Source organism: Oratosquilla oratoria, chromosome 39 (genome assembly GCF_046742065.1).
Source record: "Oratosquilla oratoria isolate Oo_2021 chromosome 39, ASM4674206v1, whole genome shotgun sequence".
Taxonomy (NCBI): domain Eukaryota; kingdom Metazoa; phylum Arthropoda; class Malacostraca; order Stomatopoda; family Squillidae; genus Oratosquilla; species Oratosquilla oratoria.
Genome location: NC_134815.1, coordinates 46954254 through 46976753, shown reverse-complemented (window position 1 = coordinate 46976753; position 22500 = coordinate 46954254). Strand labels below are relative to the sequence as shown.

At 40.4% G+C, this 22500-nt stretch overlaps 1 protein-coding gene across 1 annotated transcript in view; it reads right to left on the bottom strand.

Moving 5' to 3' along the window:
• LOC143020400 (fringe glycosyltransferase-like) overlaps positions 1-22500 on the bottom strand; it is a 120747-nt gene that overhangs the window by 11893 nt on the left and 86354 nt on the right. Inside the window, exons 4-5 of the mRNA XM_076176823.1 lie at positions 20884-21031; positions 11878-11963 (exon numbers count right to left, since the gene is read on the bottom strand). Of these exons, the coding sequence (XP_076032938.1) occupies positions 11878-11963; positions 20884-21031 (234 nt within the window). The remainder of the gene's footprint in view (positions 1-11877; positions 11964-20883; positions 21032-22500) is intronic.

Below are 22500 nucleotides of genomic sequence, written 5' to 3'. Positions count from 1 at the left end.
AAATCGCATGGCTGGTTTATGAATTGATATCGGATGTGGATACTGTCGGCTAGCGAATATGAGTGCCAAATGGTGTACCGTCATTCTTGCACTTAGTTAATACGCAGAGTAACTTATAAGGATTTGCAAACTCAAACAGTATGTTTTATGTATACCCAGTAACAACGAGCAATCCTTCCATATGTGGATTCTATGGGCCTTGATATAAGCATATATAATGAGTAACCTCGGCTCATTCCATGCAGTTAGATTTATGACGTCAGAGAATGGATGTTGGTCCAACACCCGTCCCTAACCCTAACCTCTATCTCTGTCTCTTGTGCATGGCCTACTGACTGCAATCCAGCACTCCCCTCGTTGTCCTTCCACAAACTAGTGCCAGTGGTTGTTTCCGCGTGTGTGTGTGCACCAATCTCAAACAGGTTCCTAAACATCTGCCCGCCAAGGTTGAAGTTTTCGTCACAATCCCACTAGTAAATATTGGAGTTGCCAACTACCATCTAATTATCTCCATTTCTTGGGGGGAAATCTCGTTACGTTTTCTTTATTAAATTATTTCATCTTCCGGAAAAAACTCTTCAAGGTCTTCCCAGCGTAAAATAAACGTAACTTATTCACAAATCTTTATACCTTATTTAGTTTTCAATGGGAAAAAATGGACGATTCGATCATGCAACTCAGCAGTGAATACCGTCGAGTATCACCTGCCCCTAACGTTCATAGGAATACCGCCTTTCCTGCGCATGTGCATAGGATCTCGAATTCCCTGCTCTTCTGAACAGGAAGCGGGTTCACAGGAAAATGATCCTTGCGACTCCAGGAAAATAGGACGATTGTTCTTTTCCTGTGTCCCAGACAAAGGTAAGATTAACGATGAGACATGAATTAAATAAGGATCGCGTATATTCTAATTCGATTTTTATGTTAAATATATGTATATGATTTAGTACAAATAGCAACAATTGAAAATAACTGTAAAACAAAGAATACAACAAAGGATTTAAGAAAAAGGTGAAAACACGTAACCAGAAGCAACGATTTGAATCTCAAGAATCGCGACCAGATCATGAAACACCCATGAAATATTTCGAAACTGGATGGCTCTCCAGAATTGAATGGTTCAATTTTGTATGTTACAAGAAAACAACTGCACACACACACACACACACACACACACACACACACACACACACACACACATATATATATATATATATACATATACATACAAAGATATACACACAACATAAATCAAATTATAATTCTAAAACGTGCAAGTATAACCGGATTAATAGCAGTTTAATAGTTTAGCAAACAATTCCTTCTACTATCGATACCGGCGTATATTTTTTTACATCCCAAATTTTACTTTCTCAGATCGTATTTTCCTTACACAGACACACACACACACACACACACACACACACACACACACACACACACACACACACACACACGCACATATACTTTCTCTTTTCCCTTTCTGTCTCGCATGGAATAAACAACAGGATGTCATAGTCGTCTAAAACCACGACTGAATTTAAATCAAGGTATGGTGAAGAAAGAAACTGAATTCTACGCACATAGTTTCTTTCTTGTAGGATATATTACAATAAAGTGAATACACGAGCACATGCACCCGCCCTACTCGAAAGGAGTCTGGTAGTTGTTGATATTAATTGTGTTTCTCGTGATTAAGGTTGCAAGGCTTTGTAGAGTCTCTCTAAGGCGGTGCTACCGCTGTAGGTGAAGGGGAACACACGTCCAGCGAAGGTGTACATGATGTGGCCGAGCATACATATATTTACGTATGTACACACACACGCACACACACACACACACACACACACACACACACACACAATGTATGCATGTATGTATATACTGTATATATATATGTATAATATATATATATATATATATATGTATAATATATATATATATATATATATATATATAGATATATATATATATATACATACTCTCGCGCGCAAAAACTCACACACACACACACACACACACACACACACACACACACACACACACACGTTTTGGGTTATGTCAGTGTAACTTTGTTACGGGTTAGCTGGGTTCGAATCCTCGGCTCGTCTACGTTTCAATTTCCACGGATGCCTCCTTCGAGCGATTCTCAGTCTCGTTTGCGATGGTACGGAATTAAAAGTGATATGTGGTTGGAAAAGATATTAATTGATCACTGGGAACCATTCAGTGTGTATGTGTGTGTGTATATATATATATATATATATATATATATATATATATATATATATATATATATGTATATATACACATATATTGTCACATGCCATGCATATTGAAGGTTGTATGTTAAAATATATAAATATGGCAAAATTATAATTGGGGGAACGACGTGGCGCCAAGAAGCTCTGCATTTCAGAAGGAAAGTTTAACATCACAATCTTGAAATTCATATATTACGTGAATACTCATTTCTGAATTCGTGTACACTTATTCCTAATATTATGAAGAAAATTACACATGACCTATATCTACATTATTGAATGGATTTGTAACTGTGTTTACAAAGTTGTGAAAAATACTTGGGTGATTGAAGGCCAAAAATAAAAAAAGGAGGCACACCTTTTCACAAGGATCACTTTCAGATAATTTTGTTTCTTCATATAATTTCTTTCAATCAATCAATTCACTGCTGAAGCCTTACAAGACTCAAGACTATTTTATTGAACCTCTAGAATTATTTGAGAGACATCTAATCATACCGAGATGACTTTCATCTTTTCTAAAGACGTCTTATCTTCTATCAACCTGATGCGAAAATAGGCACACACAAGAAATTCTAAAAGATCCTTCCCTTAATGAATAATGGTAAGAAATTTAACTGCCCATCACACGAATGTTTGAGATTGTGGAAGTAGACTAACAGTGCAGTGCAAAATTAGACGAAGGGAACAAGAACTATGAAATATTTATGGAGCTCGTTAACGCGCTTGTCGAAAATGATATATTGCCCATGTAAGACGATGGAATAGATTTCAGCCGCACCAGATGTAGAGGCTCAAATTAGATTAGAAGAACTGGAACTTGAGAACCAGAAAATAGAGCCACTTATGGAGAATTAGAAAATAGAGGTCCAGGAAAAACTGAGGCTCGGAAAATATAGTCCGAGACACAAAATGAGGCTCAGAAAATACAGGCTCATAAAATAAAGGTTCACAAATTAGAGGCACAAGTTAAAATACATTAGGGAGAATTGCAAAGATCTCAGCTGCACAGTCTAACCACGATATAATTGTAGGTTGATAATCAACCACATTAATAGTGTTTCGATATTACTCGATACACGAGACTGTTCCCACAATTCTAAGAAAAAGATCAGGGAATTTTTTTGCAATAAAAAAGGCTCACTAATTTAAAATTGAAAGAGTGCATTGGCCCGTCTTAATCTAAACCTAACTTGGGTAAATACAAGGAAGTTTATGTTTACGACTGTCGCTGAGACAGTGCCAGCTATGACGTTGTCAAAGACAAAATCCTAAACACATGTGAACTTCTGCACGAAAACCGTAGGATAAAAGTCTGTAATTTACGAAAAATAATCTCATAATACCTACACAGAGTTTGCCATGTTGTCAGTGGACATGTTTTTTTTTTTTTTTTTTTTTTCAAAGTAAAGCTTGATTTTACTGTTAACATTCCTTGTTTGAAAAACAAAGCCTGTGTTTCACCATCAACTATGAACCACACATATTAGATTTTATTGCAAATAATTTAATCTTCTTCCCTAATTTCCCTCTCTTCTAGCTGTTTCTTTCCCAAGCATCGTTCTTTGTTGTTCTCACTTTCTGCAATTCCACTGTCAATCCTTCTTTCTGCTTTATCACTTTATTCTCTATCTTCCTTTCAATCTTCTTCCATCAACAGTTGTCCAAACTTTTTCGATGGGTCTCTCCTGTGTTCTTCTCACTCAGTGCTCATTCTATTTCACTCTGATTTTCTTATCACTGTTTCTTGCTGTCTTCCTCACCTTATATTTCAAATGTTTTAAAAGTTATATACCCATTGCACATCTTTCAAATGTTTTAAGTTATATATCTATTGCACACCTTTCAAATGTTTTAAAAGTTATATACCTATTGCACACCTTTCAAATGTTTTAAAAGTTATATACCTATTCCACACCTTCACATTTATATATACTTTTCTCCAATTTTCTTTTCTCCGTTTTCTTTGCCACCTACGTCAACTTCACACTCCATTACTTGTCTATGGAGGAGAGTGCAGGATAAGACGATTACCTGATGAGGCTGTAGAGGACGTGTTGAGGTTAGCGAGGTAACCAGGAAGTTACTGACTCAGCGACTTTTCATGGAAGAAAGCTAATTAGAACGATGATGAATCAATTCTTGGGAAGCAAAAGGGTCAACGTGAAGGGCCACCGACTGGATAACCAAAGACTTGTGATGATTGGAGTTTGGCAAAATGAGGGTGGGGCGTACTTGTAAAAGTCACGAGAGTGCATTGACCCCTTCTAGATAAATTGATTCGTCTAGGGTCGTCAGTTCTGTACTAGGAGACACTGCACGGAGGAGGATAGCCCCCAAATTTTCAGAGCAGTTTTTGGTTCCCAGAGATGCCGTGTAAGCCTGATCAATAGCACGGGGCAACAGATGATTTGGTATTTTCTTTGCCGCTGTCACTCAAAATCTAGAAAAGCTATGGCTGGCAGATCCCGTGTTCATGTGGTCCTTGCCTTGGCATGGTCGCCGGCTTTTTGTACTCAGAAATAGGCGTACGTCTCTCTCTCTCTCTCTCTCTCTCTCTCTCTCTCTCTCTCTCTCTCTCAGTGTGTGTGTGTGTTGGTTTACCTAGTTGTATTTTACGAGAAGGGGAGCTATGCTCGTAGTGTCCCGTGTTCATATCTCGTTTTATCTAGACTGTTTTTAAATTCGTGTATCGTTTTTGCACATACCACATTTTCATCTAACTTGTTCAAAACGTCTATTACCCTGTGGGGAAAGCTGTTCTTTTTTTAGGTCTCTTCTATAATTGTCTTTTTTATTTTCTTTCCGTGTCCTCTTGTATCTTCTGTGTGTGTGTGTGCGTGTGTGTGTGTGTGTGTGTGTGTGTGTGTGTGTGTGTGTGCGTGCGTGCTCGTAAGGATCTTGTCTTACGTTTGTCATTCTCTCTGAGGAAGGAAGGGATACAGCAGAAACGTAAAGGAACAAAGTACCCACGCCGTCATTCTGAGTTTTCCTACGCCAAATTTACTCAGATTTCTCAACTCAGATTCAACATATCTTATGTTCTTCTCTAGATTTAATGGTTTCTCTCTTTTTCCACCTTTCCCGTGTTTTATTTCTCCATTTTTGCTGGAACTTACAATTAGTTAAATCCACATTTTCTTTGAAGTTATTCCTCCTTTCGTTCTCGATACATAGTTTTCCACCTCAAGTTGTAAATATCCAGACAGATGTCCCATTTATACTGTAAATCTACTTTGACTCTTTGAACTCTGCTCTGCTTTCTCGACAATTTTTCTCAAATTCCATAAAACTTGCCTTTCCACAAATTCTATCTACTCTGTCTAAATGGCATTTTCCTTGTGCTGAATTCCCCACGGCCACACGGAACAACTCCAATACCACATGACCACTCTTCCCCATAGAGCACAGGTACACCATGGAATCTGTAACATCCGGGTCTCTAGCCGGAGGTAAATCCAATCTGGTTAATGTGTCCCGCCCCGCCATCCTCGTTGGTTCTGCATTCCAATATGTCATTACATTGTCTATTGCTATATTTAGCGAGGTGCCACCCCCAGGACGTTTCATTTCCGCCTTGTTCCCAATTCTCTTCTGATTTCGTGTAGGGTGTTGTGAAGTCCCGAATTGTGAATGGAAGTACGTACGGTACAGATTTATCATTATTCATGGTGCCAATGGCCATTGCCTTAATAGCCGTTGTTGGTAGTGATGACAATGACGACTATGACGATGACGGTAACAGTGTAGTACTGGGAGTGTTGGTTGTTCGTAGTGGTTTGCTACAGAGGGATCGAAATGTTATTTACAATATTATAGTTTTTATTTATTAGTTTATTATCATTTTGATTTTTTTTTTCGCATCCGACCTAGATATGGACCAAAAGGTCTCCTGTCGGCGTTCTCCGCCTTTGTAATCCTTTGTAAATGACAGCGACATGTAAGTAGCGACGGCAGTAGAGGTTGAAGTGGAGGAAGGGAATTGAATAGTACGGGTGATTGGTGGTTACATCAGTGGTAATGTCTGAAATAATAAAACCTAATACGGATGGTATGATGACAAACGTAAACCTTGTTTTCGCATCCCTTTTTAATATTTTTTTCCAGAGTAGAAAAAAAAAGATCACCATGCACATCAGTATATATTTCCCTGACCCTTTGTATCTATGTAACTATATATACATAGACAACCTGGTTATAAAGGTCTTTAGTTCAATAAAGGCTCAAAGCGTAACGGATCTATGCTAATAGCGATACTATTGAGAACGCCTTTGTACTGTTGCTGTCAATGTGCAAAAATAATATCATGGAATCTCATGAAGGTAGTTTTGGCCACTGCTGACCATAATGGCAATTTAAACTGTTTTGGAAATCATGAGTAGTGGAGTCGCATAATGGACAAAATACTAAAGATAATTGCGCAAAATTATCAACAATCTGACCCATGATACAAATCACTCCCATAATGGGCAATAATTATACTTGCATATAAAAACCGTTCATGCATTTGTTTACTTTGAGAGGCTACGGTCTGTAATCCTGAGACAATTTACTGTCCTTTTATAGCATCATCAGAATGTATGATTTGACTATGTGATTAGGGTATTATTAGTTACAAGATGAACCGGCTCTTTGTGTTTTCCTGGTGCAACGTTAAGAACAATCTGCTTACTATCTAATAAACTCGATCATGCTGTTACACGGCTCGGGCCTGTAATCACATTTTACTCATTGTCATAACAGATTTAATTATCTTTACTTTCGTCTACTATTTTTTGTTGGTTCGTGGCCAGGTACTCTACAAATATAGCCCCGCACCTGCTGTACCCAATTTAAGTCTTCATTTAATAGTCAGCTTACTTTTATGAACCATAAGCCAAATTTCTGACCAATTGTTATTCTGCTCATTGCAGGCTGGCAAGGCTCGAAAGGATCATGATAACCTGAAGTCACAGTATATAACTGGCTCTTATGTGACTCGCTTATATAACAAATCCGCTTCTGAAGCAATAAAGAAGGAATCTGGCTGTTTCGGTCTGGTTAACACTTTCACTACAATGCACTATATACACGCTTATTCAGTTAAGGAATAACTTTACAACGAAGGGGTCATTCTATGATTTACGATTATACCGGTATGTCCTCCATCCTCAGCACGCGATAGTACATAAACAAGGTCCACGGGAACCTATTCAGTACCATGGGCGCAGTTTAACCGATTCTAGACTTATATGGTCATATTTTCATCTTTATCAAACCAGAGTTCTGGTTACCACTATTCTTAGTAGTTTCACTTATGTTCATCACTATTACTACACGTCTGGTGATTATATCTGACTTTTATCAATGCTGAGTGACCCCTGTAGATACAAGTATGGTATAAAAGAAAGATATATATTGGTTACCAATATTGTTAATATTTCGACTAATGCTTCTCATTATCATCATATCTCTAGTGATTTAACTACTGTAGCAATATTGCAACATTTTAAAACTGTATCATTGGTCTTCTTGTTTACATGTTTCCTGGCATCATGGGGACCTTCACGTGGTCAATGTATTGCTAATATCTAAGCATTGTTAACGATACTTTGCGAAGGAAATATTAATGGAATATGCACGAGAGGTAATGATGATGATGATGATGATGAATATGAAGATGATGATGACGACGACGACAACGATGATGATGATGATAACAGCCAAAAAAATAATAATAAAAAATAAATAAATAAATAAAATGAATTTGCCTGCGTCGTCCTGCGAACTACAACGATATCTTTCGGCCGTCGATTGCACCAACTATTTTAATCACTCCTTGATTCTAACCCACTGCAATGGTGTTTTGACTTTGTAATAGCATTCATTTGTGCGTTTGAAGGTTATTGCATATATTCATGTAACATCACAACATGGAATGTCCTTATCTAGATACAAATGTACAAGTATTTAACAGCACTGTTTATCTGTACGAGTATATCAAAATCTCGTCTGCACCCCAACTTGGGCTTAAAGCTTAAATAAAAAGTCCTCAACAAAACAGGTTCTCCACGTCGTTACTTACAACTGCAGGCCTTGTGCTAGAGCAAGTGGACTGGAGGATCTAGTAGGGCCCACAACCACTTGTATGATAATATATATAATCTGCAATTAATTCCGATCCTATGTATAATTGCTGTGACTCATTCTCGTTCATCACTCATCTCCCATCGATATTGCTCCGTCTTACAAATGAAGTCTTAACACGCGTATTGCTACTTTCACCCGGTAAAAGAAATAAGAACATTGTATGTGTATATATATATATATATATATATATATATATATATATATATATATATATATGTGTGTGTGTGTGTGTGTGTGTGTGTGAATAAACAAATAAAATAAAGATACAAAATAAGTAAACAGATAAATGAATGAATACATATATATTCATAGCCTTGTTTATAAACGGCTCCTCAACTTCTCTCCACTATCTTCTCCACTTCTTTCCCGTCCCCGACCTTAAGGCCCTTCCACTTTCCCTTTCACCAATCATCACCATCGCCTGCTTGGGTTTCAACACCGAAAGTATTTGACACAACACCGCACCCCAGCGAAAACAGCTTTCACTAGACAACTGCACGGTGACGTCGTGTCGCAACGGCCCAGCACTGCACTCGAGAGTACCCTACCACCCTAGTAGTTCCAAGCAAAACTGGCCGCAGTCCTGAGGTGGTTACGTAACGTTTCTGTAATATAAAAAAATTGGACAGTGTGCGTACTTGCAATATCCCTTTGTTACAGCAATTGTCAATGTCGACCAATCGTTGTGTTGTACGACCTGACTCAATTTAAAGCCGGTGAGAGTTTCCCTCGGTCGAATAATTCCGCATGGTAGCGCCGCAGCGTTTTGAAACGCATCAATGGACATCCGGTTAACCCAATCGACACAGGCTGGTGGAGCTTCCAATAGTTGAATGAAATGGCTTGATATCAGCTGGAGAACATTGTGAATACGTCAGGCGGCAGACCCGGCTGGCAGGAGAAGTGCCACTCATTAAAGAAAGGGTTGATCTTCTAAACTCGGCAGGTTTCTTTCATATGAGTGTCTGGTGCCACCCAAAGAATATGAGCTTATGAAAGTGAAACACCACAATATATAACTCAGCACCGTGACTATCACCCGGGTCACACGCCATTTTTTTTTTTTTTTTTTTTTTTTTTTTTTTTTTTTTTTTTTTTTCGCTGAGGACCTATCTGGTCACCAAAGTTCCGCGGTCTTTTGCCATCCCGTTCAAGTCGAGGTTCGAGTCCGCCCATCATCTACATAATAAATACGCCTGACGTTTATTGCGACATAACCGGTATGTTGCGTTACGGTATCGTGCAGTCTAAGTAGAACACCAGAAGAAAAGAAATCACAAATTCTGCACCTCTATGACTCGCCTACTTTGATGTCCTCGCTATATAAGTTCATGTCCTATTAAGTATTGCGCAACTATATATTTGTGCAGACCTCCTTAAAAAAGCACAGGGAAGAGGAAAAAAAAAATATATATATATATATATATATATATATATATATATATATATATATATATATATAACACAATGGCTTATGAGTGTGGAGTTACAGTTAACTAAACCATGACTGGCGACACCTCTACAGCGTGTTCACAATCAGATTACCTGTTTGTTTATTATTTAACTACACCTATGCATTTATTTATGTATCATATTTGATATTTACATTATTATAATTTTTATTTATTTATTTATTTATTTATTATTATTAAGATTTTTTCGCATCCGAGCTAGATATGGACCAAAAGGTCTCCTGTCGGCATGCTCCGCCTTTGTAATCCTTTGTAATGCATTTCCTAATGCATATTTCTAACCTCTTCCCTTTTCCACAACCTTCTTCTTCCTCCTCTTTACACTCCACTTTCTCAAAAAAAAAAGAAAAAAAAAATGGAGGCCATATACGGCACCGGAACGTTAAGGAACAAATAGAAGAAGACAGACGTCAGTAAGCAAGGAAACGTCCCTCTCACATACGCAACAAAGACGCAAGCGAAAACACAAGTCTGGAAGCCAATGGATAGTAAGCCAAGGACAACAGCATATTTGTTGGCAGTGGCTCCCTACAACTCGATTACGGAGGGAAGATGGAGAGAGAGAAGAAGGAGGAGGATGAAGGAAGAGGGGAAGGGAGACGGAGAGGAAGGGAGGGAGGAGATGGAGGTAAGGATGGGTGTGTTGGGGAATGTAGCAACGGTTTGATCTTGCAACAAGTAATATGATTTGTGTTCTAGTACCGTATATGGCATCTCAGAGAAGTTGTAGATGTTTATCACAATCTGACGGGGTTTGAGAAGAAATTAAATAGTACAGGAGTCGATGATAATGAACATACACACTCACCCAGGCATTCACATATACACAGACAATTGATTGTGATGAAAGACTTTCAAATTAAATGGTCAAAGAATACAAAGAACGATTTTTGGACAAAATACAGGAGGTAACTGCATATCCTCTAGATGAAGATAGAGTGGACCAAGACTGGAAAAAGGCAAAAAAGATTCCAATTTATACGAGAAGAAGCAAGGAGGAACCTCTGAATTAAATCATTGTCCTTGGACAGCCTAATGACCAAAATTTGAAAGACAAATGGACAAAATATTCGAAGGAAACGTTGGTATTGGCAGATAACCAACCCGATTTCAGAAAAGGAGAAAGATGATTGGATGGACTATGTATATTTGTATCTAGAAAAAGCTTTCGATAACTTCACAGAAGATTAACGTGGGAGATAGGAAACAGTAGACTCAAAGGAAGCATGCAGAAAGATAAAGATATCGGATTAGACAGACGAGACTAACTTGAACGGGAATCGGTACTATTACCTATGATGTTCATATACGTCCATGAATATTGTGGATGAAATAAACACATGCACACACACACACACACACACACACACACACACACACACACACACACACACACACACACAAGAACAGTGCCATTCCATCCATTGTCCGCACAATAAACTCATTATAAATTTTAGACTAAGCATATCACTCTTATAATTACTATATTACTCATAAAAGTGCTCAATTGTGTTATTGTCAGTGTATCACTGCCATCTCAATAAACCTATTATTATTATTACACACACACACACACACACACACACGCACACACACACACACACACCACACACACACACACGCACACAATGTGCGCGCGCACACACAAAAACAGCCGCGCACACACATAAAAACACATGAACACGCTCGCATTTGCATTTACAATTAAGGGTTAGGATTTTAAATTTGGCACGCGCTGAGAAGCAGACTAAAAACAAATCTAGAAGCATATATATGACTGTCACATGCTTGGGCAAAAACCGGGACACTCCTATGGGGTATGCAAGTCACTTTTGTATTTGAACCAGAGACACACAAGAGCAATTTACAATAATTTTCCTGCAATCACAGATATCAGGCTCCTGCTCCACCTCCATATCCGTACATGAAAGGTACACCATCGCATTTGTATTCATACAAGCATGATTGCGCGTGCGCACTCAAGGTCGTGGAAATGAAGGAGAATTGCTTACCTAGCGATGGGCATCATCTTGAGCGCCAACGAGCGGGAGATGCAGAATCCAGCGCCGCCCGTCGCGAACCAGAAGGATATTCGTTGCTGGAAAATAAGAATGAGAGTCTTATTTGGGGTCTTGAGCCTTTCGGCATCTTAAATTATACATTTGACTGTGCGTCTGTACGCACGTGTGCAGTTTTCGACCGTATATGACGTGCACCTATGTTCCAAAGTTTATTATTTGCAATTGTATAACTTACCTTGCTATGTCTTTTACTATGGTCTTGATCAATCGATAGCTATCGCCTTACCGGATGAGAGTTACGAGCTCACATATGGCCCGAACTTAAGGTAATGCTGTGACCTTACACGCGCGTGTGCACACGCACACACACACACACACACACACACACACACACACACACACAAACCCACGCCCTCACACACAACAAACACACACAACACACACACACACACACACATATACAAACACACGCCCTCACACACAGCAAACATACACAACATACATGTACGCAAGCACACACACACACACACACACACACACACACACACACACACACACACACACACACAAAAAAACTCACACAAACACCCTCACACACAACAAACATACATAACACACACGCACGTAAGCACACACACGCACGCAAGCACACACACGCACGCAAGCACACACCCGCACGCAAGCACACACACACACAAGAGTGAAAAACGAGGACTGTAGTTAATTACAAGAAGATGTAGACACTATTTTCGCACGGATCCAAGAATGGAAAATCAATTTCGATATAAAAAGAGTACAGGATATGGCAACAGCTACAACAACAATCTTTCAATTATTCCTTGGGAAGTGAATCTACAATAGCTAAAGAGGAGAAACCTTTGGGAGTGGTCATAAAAGACAACCTGTCACCTGACAGATATACCAACAGGACTGTGGAAGAGACATACACCTAAAGTGGCTTTTCATTGTGTGTTTAGTGAGATTATAAAACAAAAAACAAAAAAAACTCGTAGAAACCTTGATCTGTCCAGGACTAGAATATTCGTTAATGATGTGGTCCCTAAACAGAGAGAAGGATAGAAGTAAAATCGAAAGAATACAAAGGGCAGCCTGGCAGATAAACCATATGAGGAGAGACCAAAAACACTGGGTCTTCCAACTTTGAAAGATCGAAGAGAAATAGGTGATATGATTACAACATTATGGTCGCTCAAAGAGATAGACTTAAGCAAGATGCTGTAATGACTGCCATTTATCTTATATTATCTGTTTTTTTGTTTGTTATTATTTGTCTTTATTATCTGCTTGATTTTCATTTATTATTAGTTCTGTCAATTTATTATTATTTACTATTCACCTGTTTGTTTAGTATTTAACTATACCTATGCATTTCTTTATTTTATATATTATTTATTTTATTATATCTATATTTTTTATTTATCATTATTAAATTTTTTCGCATCCGACCTAGTTATGGACCAAAAGGTCTCCTGTCGGCATGCTCCGCCTTTTTAATCCTTTGTAGACTACAATGACAGAGCTCAGGTCACCAATACAGAATAAGCCCTAGGTGAACCTTTACACAAAAGGCACAGAACTCGTCATCTTGTCTTAGCCTGCCCCACCCTGGCTATACCTGGACAACACAATATTTCTTCCTTGAGTGACTCATTGGCCGATCCCGTAGGTTTTCCCGGTTATTTGAAAACTGTGTGTGTGTGGGGGGGGCGGTTCCTGCATGGGAGGCCTGGGACACCGCATTGATTGTTGCATTTATCATTCTTATTATTATTATTATTATTGTTATAATTATTATCATAGCAGTAGTAGTAGTAATAGTGCTATCATGAACTGACGGGGGACGGAGAGGGGGGTCGCCGATTAAATGAAGCGGCCTTGCTGTGGATGTACTGTGTCTTGCGACACTGCTTCTGACCCAGGGCGGTGGGCAGGGTGCAGGGATGACCCGTCATCCAGGAGGTGCTCAGATGAGAGGGAGGGTGGGAGGGGTGTGGAGTGTATTTAGGGATGAAATGGGTGGGAGTGTTTTTATGCCTTTCCCTTTTTGGCTACCTCCCTTGGAAGGGGGAAAAAGCCTTGGTATATGTATGTATGTATCATCTTTATCATCATCATTGTTACTATCATAATTGTCGTCGTCGCCATCATCATCATCATCATCATCATCATCATCATCATCATCATTATCATCATCATCTTTATCATCATCAATATTACTATCATAATTGTCATCATCATCATCGTCATCGTCGTTATCATCATCATCATCATCCATACAGCATTTGATAACCTTGTTGATTCCGGCTTCCCAGCCAGGTTGTGGTAGTGATGTAATTTTTCAAGCACATTTCCTAGCCTCTTCCTCATGTGGGTTGGGGAGGGTGGATCCCATAAACTTTACAAAGGGCTGCCCCGTTGTACAGGCTGCTACTAAGGTCTAGCGCGTCCCTTATTCCCAAAGGAGCAAACTCTGGTCCTGCATCACCACCAGTACAGAATTGTGACAAAGAGCTTCTTCAGATTCCTTCCTGCCCCCATCATCACGCACCATCGCCGAAGGTTTTCTTAGTGTTAAATGGAGGAATGAATTTATTGTTATATACTGAGAGAGGAGTTTAATGGTGATTCAATATACTGCCAGTCTCAGATCTCGTCTCACTCTTGGCAACTTCCTGATGGGAACAGGTCACGTGGAGGACCGCTTCAAGGTCGTGGGCAGGCAGCAGGTGGGTTTCCTTTTACAAATATCCTGTCCTCAAGTCTCGCCTCAAGATCCTACTATCCTATTTAAAACGGAGATAAGGAGAGAAAAAAGTTCCAGGATCTCGCAATCAGTTCATGACAGATACGCGATATCTGGGGAAAACAACCTTCGCTTTCTAGAGATAGAGACAAACACACACACACACACACACACACACACACACACACACACACACACACACACACACACACACACACACACACAGATCGGTCATACCAGCTCTAAGCTCTCTTCCGGGAGGGAAATAGCTGTCGATCACGAGTCCAACACGTGATCCAAAGACCAAGGTGAATACACACACACACACACACACACACACACACACACACAGGGAAAGAGAGAGAGAGTGATGGTGGGGGGAGAGAACGGAAGCAACGTTGTGCATGTAATACAAGTACACACAGACTACATCCTAGGCGATGCGATGATTCTCACACCCGAAGGTCAAAATTTCCTGCCTCCCTGTCTTTTTCCAGTTAATGAGACGGGTTAGGACTCAGCTGGGGATGTCAGCCCCCCGCCGGCCACCCAACCATCCTTGCATTCTCCGCCGCCACGGCCCTGCTGCACATTTCGAGCTCTCTTCAATTTTTTTTTTTTTTTTTAAGAATATACTTGTAAAAATGGAGGAGACTTCAAGATCATGAGACTTACACTAGGCAGTTCCATGTCCCTTACATAGGAACATAAACATAGAGGAGACTCCATGAGACCTTAAGTCCTACACTAGTCAGTTCCTGGAGGAGACTTCAAGAGATCATAAGACCTACACTAGGCAGTTCCATGTCCCTTACATAACATAAACATAGAGGAGAATCCATGAGACCATAAGTCCTACACTAGTCAGTTCCATGTCTATTTCTACCTGTCATCCATGTCCATAAACCATTTAATCTTCCCTTAAAATAACCCATTGTTTCAGTGCTCACTAGATGGTTACTAAGTCTATTCCATTTGTTAACCACTCTGTTAGTAAACCAATTCCTTGCCTATTTCCTTTTCAAACTTAGCTTTTTCCAAATATGATGACCTTGCCTGCACCGCCCTTATTAAAACCCGACCCACGCCACCACCACCACCTCCACCAACAGCGCCTCATAAGGCAATCACTTACTTTGTACAAATAAGCACCTACGTAACCATCGCTACAACAGACATGCTACATCTCCGGTCATGTTCTTGGGCGTTCATATTCTGAAAGAGTTTCCTGTAGCCACATCAAAGTGCAGCTTTTGCCTGTAGGGCCGTAGGCACCTACCTCAAAGACCTGCCTGCTCATCGAATGCTGTTTGACGAAAGACTATTAGGGCAGGTGCAGATGCTAGCAACCGCAGTGCAAGAGTATGCATCCTCATTTCGACCACCAGTCGGTCTCTCGATAAAGCTTTTCACATAATTATTTTCTTCCAATTCTTATCTCTTTTTCCTATCTATCTCATCTCCCTTTAATACTTGACACTTTCTTTCTCATTTTATCAGGATTTTTTGTCTTCACATCTCGTTACCTCCATGAAAACTTATCCCATTTTATTAAATTTCCGTTGATTTACCTTAACCTCACACTGAATCCGTTCCATATTCGGTTTTTAGCTTCGTATGGTTCCCTCATTCAGATTTCGCCTTTCCATAAATCTCTCTCTCTCTCTCTCTCTCTCTGTCTCTCTCTCTCTCTCTCTCTCTCTCTCTCTCTCTCTCTCTCTCTCTCTCTCTCTCTCTATCCTTCATTTTAGTAAAGCATGTTGAGATACAGATTACAAGTGTTGAGATTTGTGAAGGGTGTTATTATAGTATAAATGCACACTTTTGAAGTGACAAAACACACACACACACACACACACACACACACACACACACACACACACACACACACACACACACACACACACACACACACACACACACACACACACACACACAGCATACGAAGAGAGACCAGAAACACTGTATTCGTCATCATTAAAGGGCCACAAAGTGAACGTTGACTTGATTCCGGTGTTTAGGCAATTGAAGGGAGTGGACAAGATTGTTTTGGAATGGGAAGGCGTCACGAAGTCATGAAAACAAATTAAGAAAAGACCACATCCCGGAACGACTTAAAAGAAAACAGTTTCCTCAACAAATGCATAAACTCTTGTAATAGATGACGTAGCCGTAGCTGGAACCATGAACGAATTTAAAACTTGGTATGACAACCAGAGAATAAAAGATAGAATCCCATGAAGGAAACTCCTTTCCTGCACACAATTAGATAAATATACATGCGTGTACGTACACACACACACACACACACACACACACACACACACACACACACACACACACACACACTACGGCGGTCCGGGTTCGAATCCCGCCCAAGGCTGAAATAATTTCAGTATCGCTGCGCTGCGAATCGTTATTCTAACTCTTGTGGGCGGGGAGTTCGGGGTTGTGTGTGCGTGTAAGGTCACAGTATTACTCATACATCGGTCATATTTAAGCTTTGAGCTCTCTTACGGGAGGGAAATAACTGTCGATCACGAGTCCAACACATGATCTTAAGATCATGGTGAATCACACACACACACGCACGCACACATAAATTCACACGCACAGGCACGTACGCACAAACACACACACACATACACATACACATGGGAAAAGGAATTCATCGAACTAAAGGTGTGTGTGTGTGTGTGTTCGTTTATGGAGGGAGGGCGAGAATGTGTATGTTACGTAATTGCATTTACCTAACTGTAGTACACAAGAAAGGATCAACACTTATAGGCTCCCGTCCACTATTCTCTTGTTTATCATATCTCGCTTCAGATTTATCCATAGTTCCAACACTAGCTATATCCTTATCTTACAACTATCGTACAGAAGATATGAATCCACGCATCGTTCCACCTTGGGATATATATAACTTTAAGCTATTTCAATTATTTATTCATCTTTATTGAAAACAATATTTCTTCACATTCTTTAGAATTTGTTCTCATAAACATTTTAAGCCATCCTATCCCTTATCATGAGATCTTATCTATAAATGTAGTTGCCATATCATCTCCTCTCTCTTCGGTTTGTCAACGTTGGTAGACCCAGTGCTTTTCGACTCCCCTGATATGGTTTATCTGCCAAGGTGGGGATCAATTTGGTTTATGCTGCTCTTTGTATGTTCTTAATCTTGCTTATGTCCTTCACCCTGTGTATGGGTCACACAACAGACGCATATTCTAGTCTTGACCGGATCAGAGTTTCTATTATTTTTTTCATCATCTCTTCATTCATACCATGAAAAGACATTTTTAATCTTTTGCACCAGTCCATAGGTTCCTCCCACAATTCTGCTTTTATGTGTGTGTGTGCGTGTGTGTGTGTGTGTGTGTGTGTGTGTGTGTGTGTGTGTTTGTGTGTTTTATGTATGTGTGTGCGAGCGTGTGTATGTATGCGTGTGTGTGTGTGCATGCGTGTGTGATTCACCACTGTCTTATATCACGTGTTGTGCTTGTGCATGCAGCCAATAACTTAAGGAATGCTTTTGGATGCACCTACGGACCAGAACCGCACATAATTTGTCTGTTAATTAAAACATGTAAAGTACTGGTGATAATTTTGTACCACTGCTGTCGTTTCCTTATATTGCTCCTTATAACTTGTCTACTACTTCTATGACTCTGCCTTTGAACTCTCAGCTGAAAGATTAATAGCTGTCAACCACGTGTCCACTACGTGATCTACAACTGTGGTTAATCATACACGCACGCACGCGCATACACACACACAGACACACGCACACACACACACACACACACACACACACACACACACACACACACGCCACTTCGGTGTTCAACGTGTGAGGTCCCGATTTCGATATTACAAACCGATACTGTCACCAGTGAATAGGGGAATGGGTAATACGTGTGAAAAATCACGGCATTATCCATATATTGGCCAATACATGATCTCTAAGCTCTCAAACGGGAGAGTCGTCTCTGTCTATCACAAATCCAGCACATGATCTAAGTCCAAGGTGAATCACACTTCTATATATGTACATAAACACCAGTACAATATGTGCATTTAAGCGATGTTGGTATCGACGCCTGAGTTCGTATCTAATGGAATTTCAATGCATAGAATCTAACACGTATAATTGGGCTTTTTTTGTATGTGTGTGTGTGGTCGACAACGCTACCCTTTATCCCATCATTATCTTTATTGGACCAAACACGCTGGTTGGTTTACGAGAATGCCTTGACGACCATCACCATCTCTACCTCCACCACCATCTCTACCTCCACAACCACAACCACCACCTCCACAACCACCACCTCCACATATCACCACCACCAACTGCTTTCATCTCCACTATGTCCCGTGCTGCAGACATTCCTACACACGCCGGCCACGCCGTGCATCCCCGAGTAGGCGGGCGCAGAAGACCTGCTTTCGAGCGATAACAGAGCCTTAGGTTGGCAGCACTTTTTCGTGGATCAGGACTACAATTAACAGAACAAAGAAAGGGGGCGGAATATTTAATCCCCATCTGAGCAACAGTTGATCATGACCCGTTAGAAAAGGCTTCCTTTGCCATGCACGGTCAGCTGTTACTCGCTACTACTGTAACGGATTGGATTACTTTTTTCTGACTTTCCATCTCCTTTGTGCCGGATACAAGAGGTAAACGTCCTGGAAGATTCAATCCCACTGAAGTTAATTACATCTCACAGGTGACCTTTTCTTCCTTCCTCTTCGTGTACTTATCTTTCTCTTCCTCCCACTCCGCATTCTCCTTCTTCCTCCTCCTTTTTTTAATTCATATCATCATCATTGCTAATGTCATCACCATTACCATTCTCATACCCTTCTTCCTCTTCCTCGTCCTTTCCCGTCTTCTCTATACCTCTTCCTCCTCTTTCTAATCTTCCTAAACTCCTATTCCTCCTTCTCCCCACCCATTCTCCAGCCATTTCTCATTATATCGAATCGCAAGAACAATTCGGGTCTCTGCAGAGTAATTGTCTTCATGTGTGGCGTGATGCTCATAGAACTCACCTCGAAACTACAATAAGTGGGTCGGTTTGATCCCCAACGGCTACCAGTGATTGAAACGTTCCGAGGGACAAAGGTGAGAGTTCTATCACGGATGATCTCTTTCAAACTTAAGTTCTTTACTCACATAATTATTAACAGAAGTCGCATCCCAATGATAGCATGGTGTGGTGTATGTGTATATGTGTACGAGTATGTATTCACCTCGGATCTCGGATCTGCTGCAGTCTCTGTCGAGACAGCCAGACACCACCCTACGGCAGTGAGCTCAGAGCTCATTATTTGCCGATCTCTGGGTAGGTCTGAGACCACTCACACACCACACACCGGGTGCACGTGTGTCTATGCGTGTGTGTGTGTGTGTGATTATGTGTACGTGCTTATTTGCGTGCGTATGTGCGCGCGTGTGCGTGTTTGTGTGTTTGTGTGGTATGTGCATGCATGTGAGTGCGTGCATATTTGTGCGTGTATGTGTGCATGTGTGTGTATGTTTAAATGCTTATGTTCGTGCGTGCGTGCGTGCGTGTGTGGGTTTGTGTGTTTACCCAATGAAAATATATAGGAAAAGAGTTAAACTCGTGGCGTCCTATCTTTTCCTCTCTAACTATAATATTTAGCTGCGGTCATTTCAATGTTCTATTCCAGGATTCCATGCATCTATATGGTCTCTGGTACTTTGTATTTCTTGGCATTGAAATCCTCCTTCCACATTTGGCTCCATGTATACATACATACACATACATCCACACATAAATGTACGTACCATATATATATATATATAAATATATATATACATATATATATATGTATATATACATATCTATACATGTGTGTGTGTGTGTGTGTGTGTGTGTGTGTGTGTGTGTGTGTGTGTGTGTGTGTGTGTGTGTGTGTGTGTAAGTGGGCGAGATGCATGGATGACCCGCCATCCAGGAGGAGCCAAGAAAAGAGGGAGGGAGAAAGGGGTGGTGAATGGGAGTGGAGTATGTGGGGATGAAATGGGTGGGAATAGATTTATGCCTTTGAGTTAGGCTACCTCCCTTGTAAGGGGAAAAAAGGCATTGGTGTATGTATGTGTGTATGTATATATATATATATATATATATATATATATATATATATGTGTGTGTGTGTGTGTGTGTGCGCGCGCGCGCGCTTGTGTGTATTTCCCTTACCGATATGTTCTCTCGGTTGATGATCTCCAGGGGTGCTCTGATGGAAGGTTTGCCGAGGTACCAGTCTTCGTGGGGGTCGTAATTGCCGAGGGTGGCCACGAGCTGAGGTACATTCACGTAGTTGTCGTCGTCGAAGTGGCAGAACCATCTGAGGGAAAAAAGGAAGAACGAAGGTGTCATTTTTTTTTTTTTTCTTTTTTTTTTGTGGGGAGTGGGGGACGAGGAGCTTATGATAGTACTAAGCCTCCCTCTGGAGAAAATAAGTAATTTCACAAGAACTGCTGAATTACCAGTAAATAAAGCAGGAAATAGGATAACCCATAACTCTTTCAGCGTGCTTGATCACATATTCTATAATGCCCACAATGCGATCGAGCCAAACTTCTTGGGGATCAGGCTAACAAGCAGTCTCATATAAAACTCATGCGGGGTTTAGAGAACAAATCACATGAAATTGAATTTGACTCTACATTGAGAAATTGATCATCACGACAATAAACTGCTGGTAAAAGTTAATTAGTTCGTGTTTCGGCAGAAAAGGGAGTACAAACATGTCGAAATTTGTTGTGGAGAATCAAAACAAAGTATGGCACCTCGAAAGGGAACTGAACAAGTACGACTTAAGATTTTCTCGCTCAAGGGATTCAGCAAGGAGCCGAAATCCTCTGGGCGACAATTGCACCCCGTTCCATGTATATAGATTATTCTTACCGTAAAAGCGGTCCCAGTTGTCGACAAATGCCCATCCATTGACCTTACAATGTTTTGCCATCCTGCGATTCATTGCAATAGTCATGGAATGCCACATATAGAGGTAGATCGCCTTAAAGCGAATAAAGTTGCCTTGGGTGACATTTAAGCTGACTGAAAGTGTCTTGAGTTTGCCAGAGGAATTGTCGAACCTGAATAGCATTGTTTGTTGTAACGAAGAGGTTAAGAAATCTAAGCAGGTTTGAATGGCAGTACAATTTCTACAGAGGAAAATGACAGAGACTAAATGAAAAATGTACACTTATGGCTGTGGGCATGATCCTAACAACAGTAATAGGGTAGCAAATTCCTTGACATCTTGAACAAAGCCTGCCGACATTCGTTTACAGCTGGGCACACAAATGGATATGGTGTTACTTCACAATATCTCACGAGGGTAGAGGTCATATTACACAGTTAAGTCATAAAAACGGTGAGGTGAAGAACTAAGGCTAGGAAGCACTTCGCTGTGGTTGAAGCAGTCACCGCTATCCAATGTGCTAGATCGTAAGGACAAATGGCAGTCACTGTTATCCTTTTTGGATTGAGTCTGGGCCAAGCGTGAGAGTACGTGTATTATACTTTCGTACTGCTCATTTGGCAATTATATTTTTTCCCATTAATTGTATCATTAACCATTAATTGTATTATTAATTACCTTGTCCAGGTAAAGCAGGCTGGGAGGTTAGATGAAGCAAGTGACTCCGTTTCTCAAGGGAGTTTCCACGTTTCCAAAAACATCACAGCCTTCCAAAGGTTTACCCCCTAAGCTGAAGAAAATAATATGTTTGCTAGAATAGTCTTCAAGTCACCTTAGAAGTCGGCCGCGAAGACTTGATTTCATTGCCACACGAGACACTTCAGATA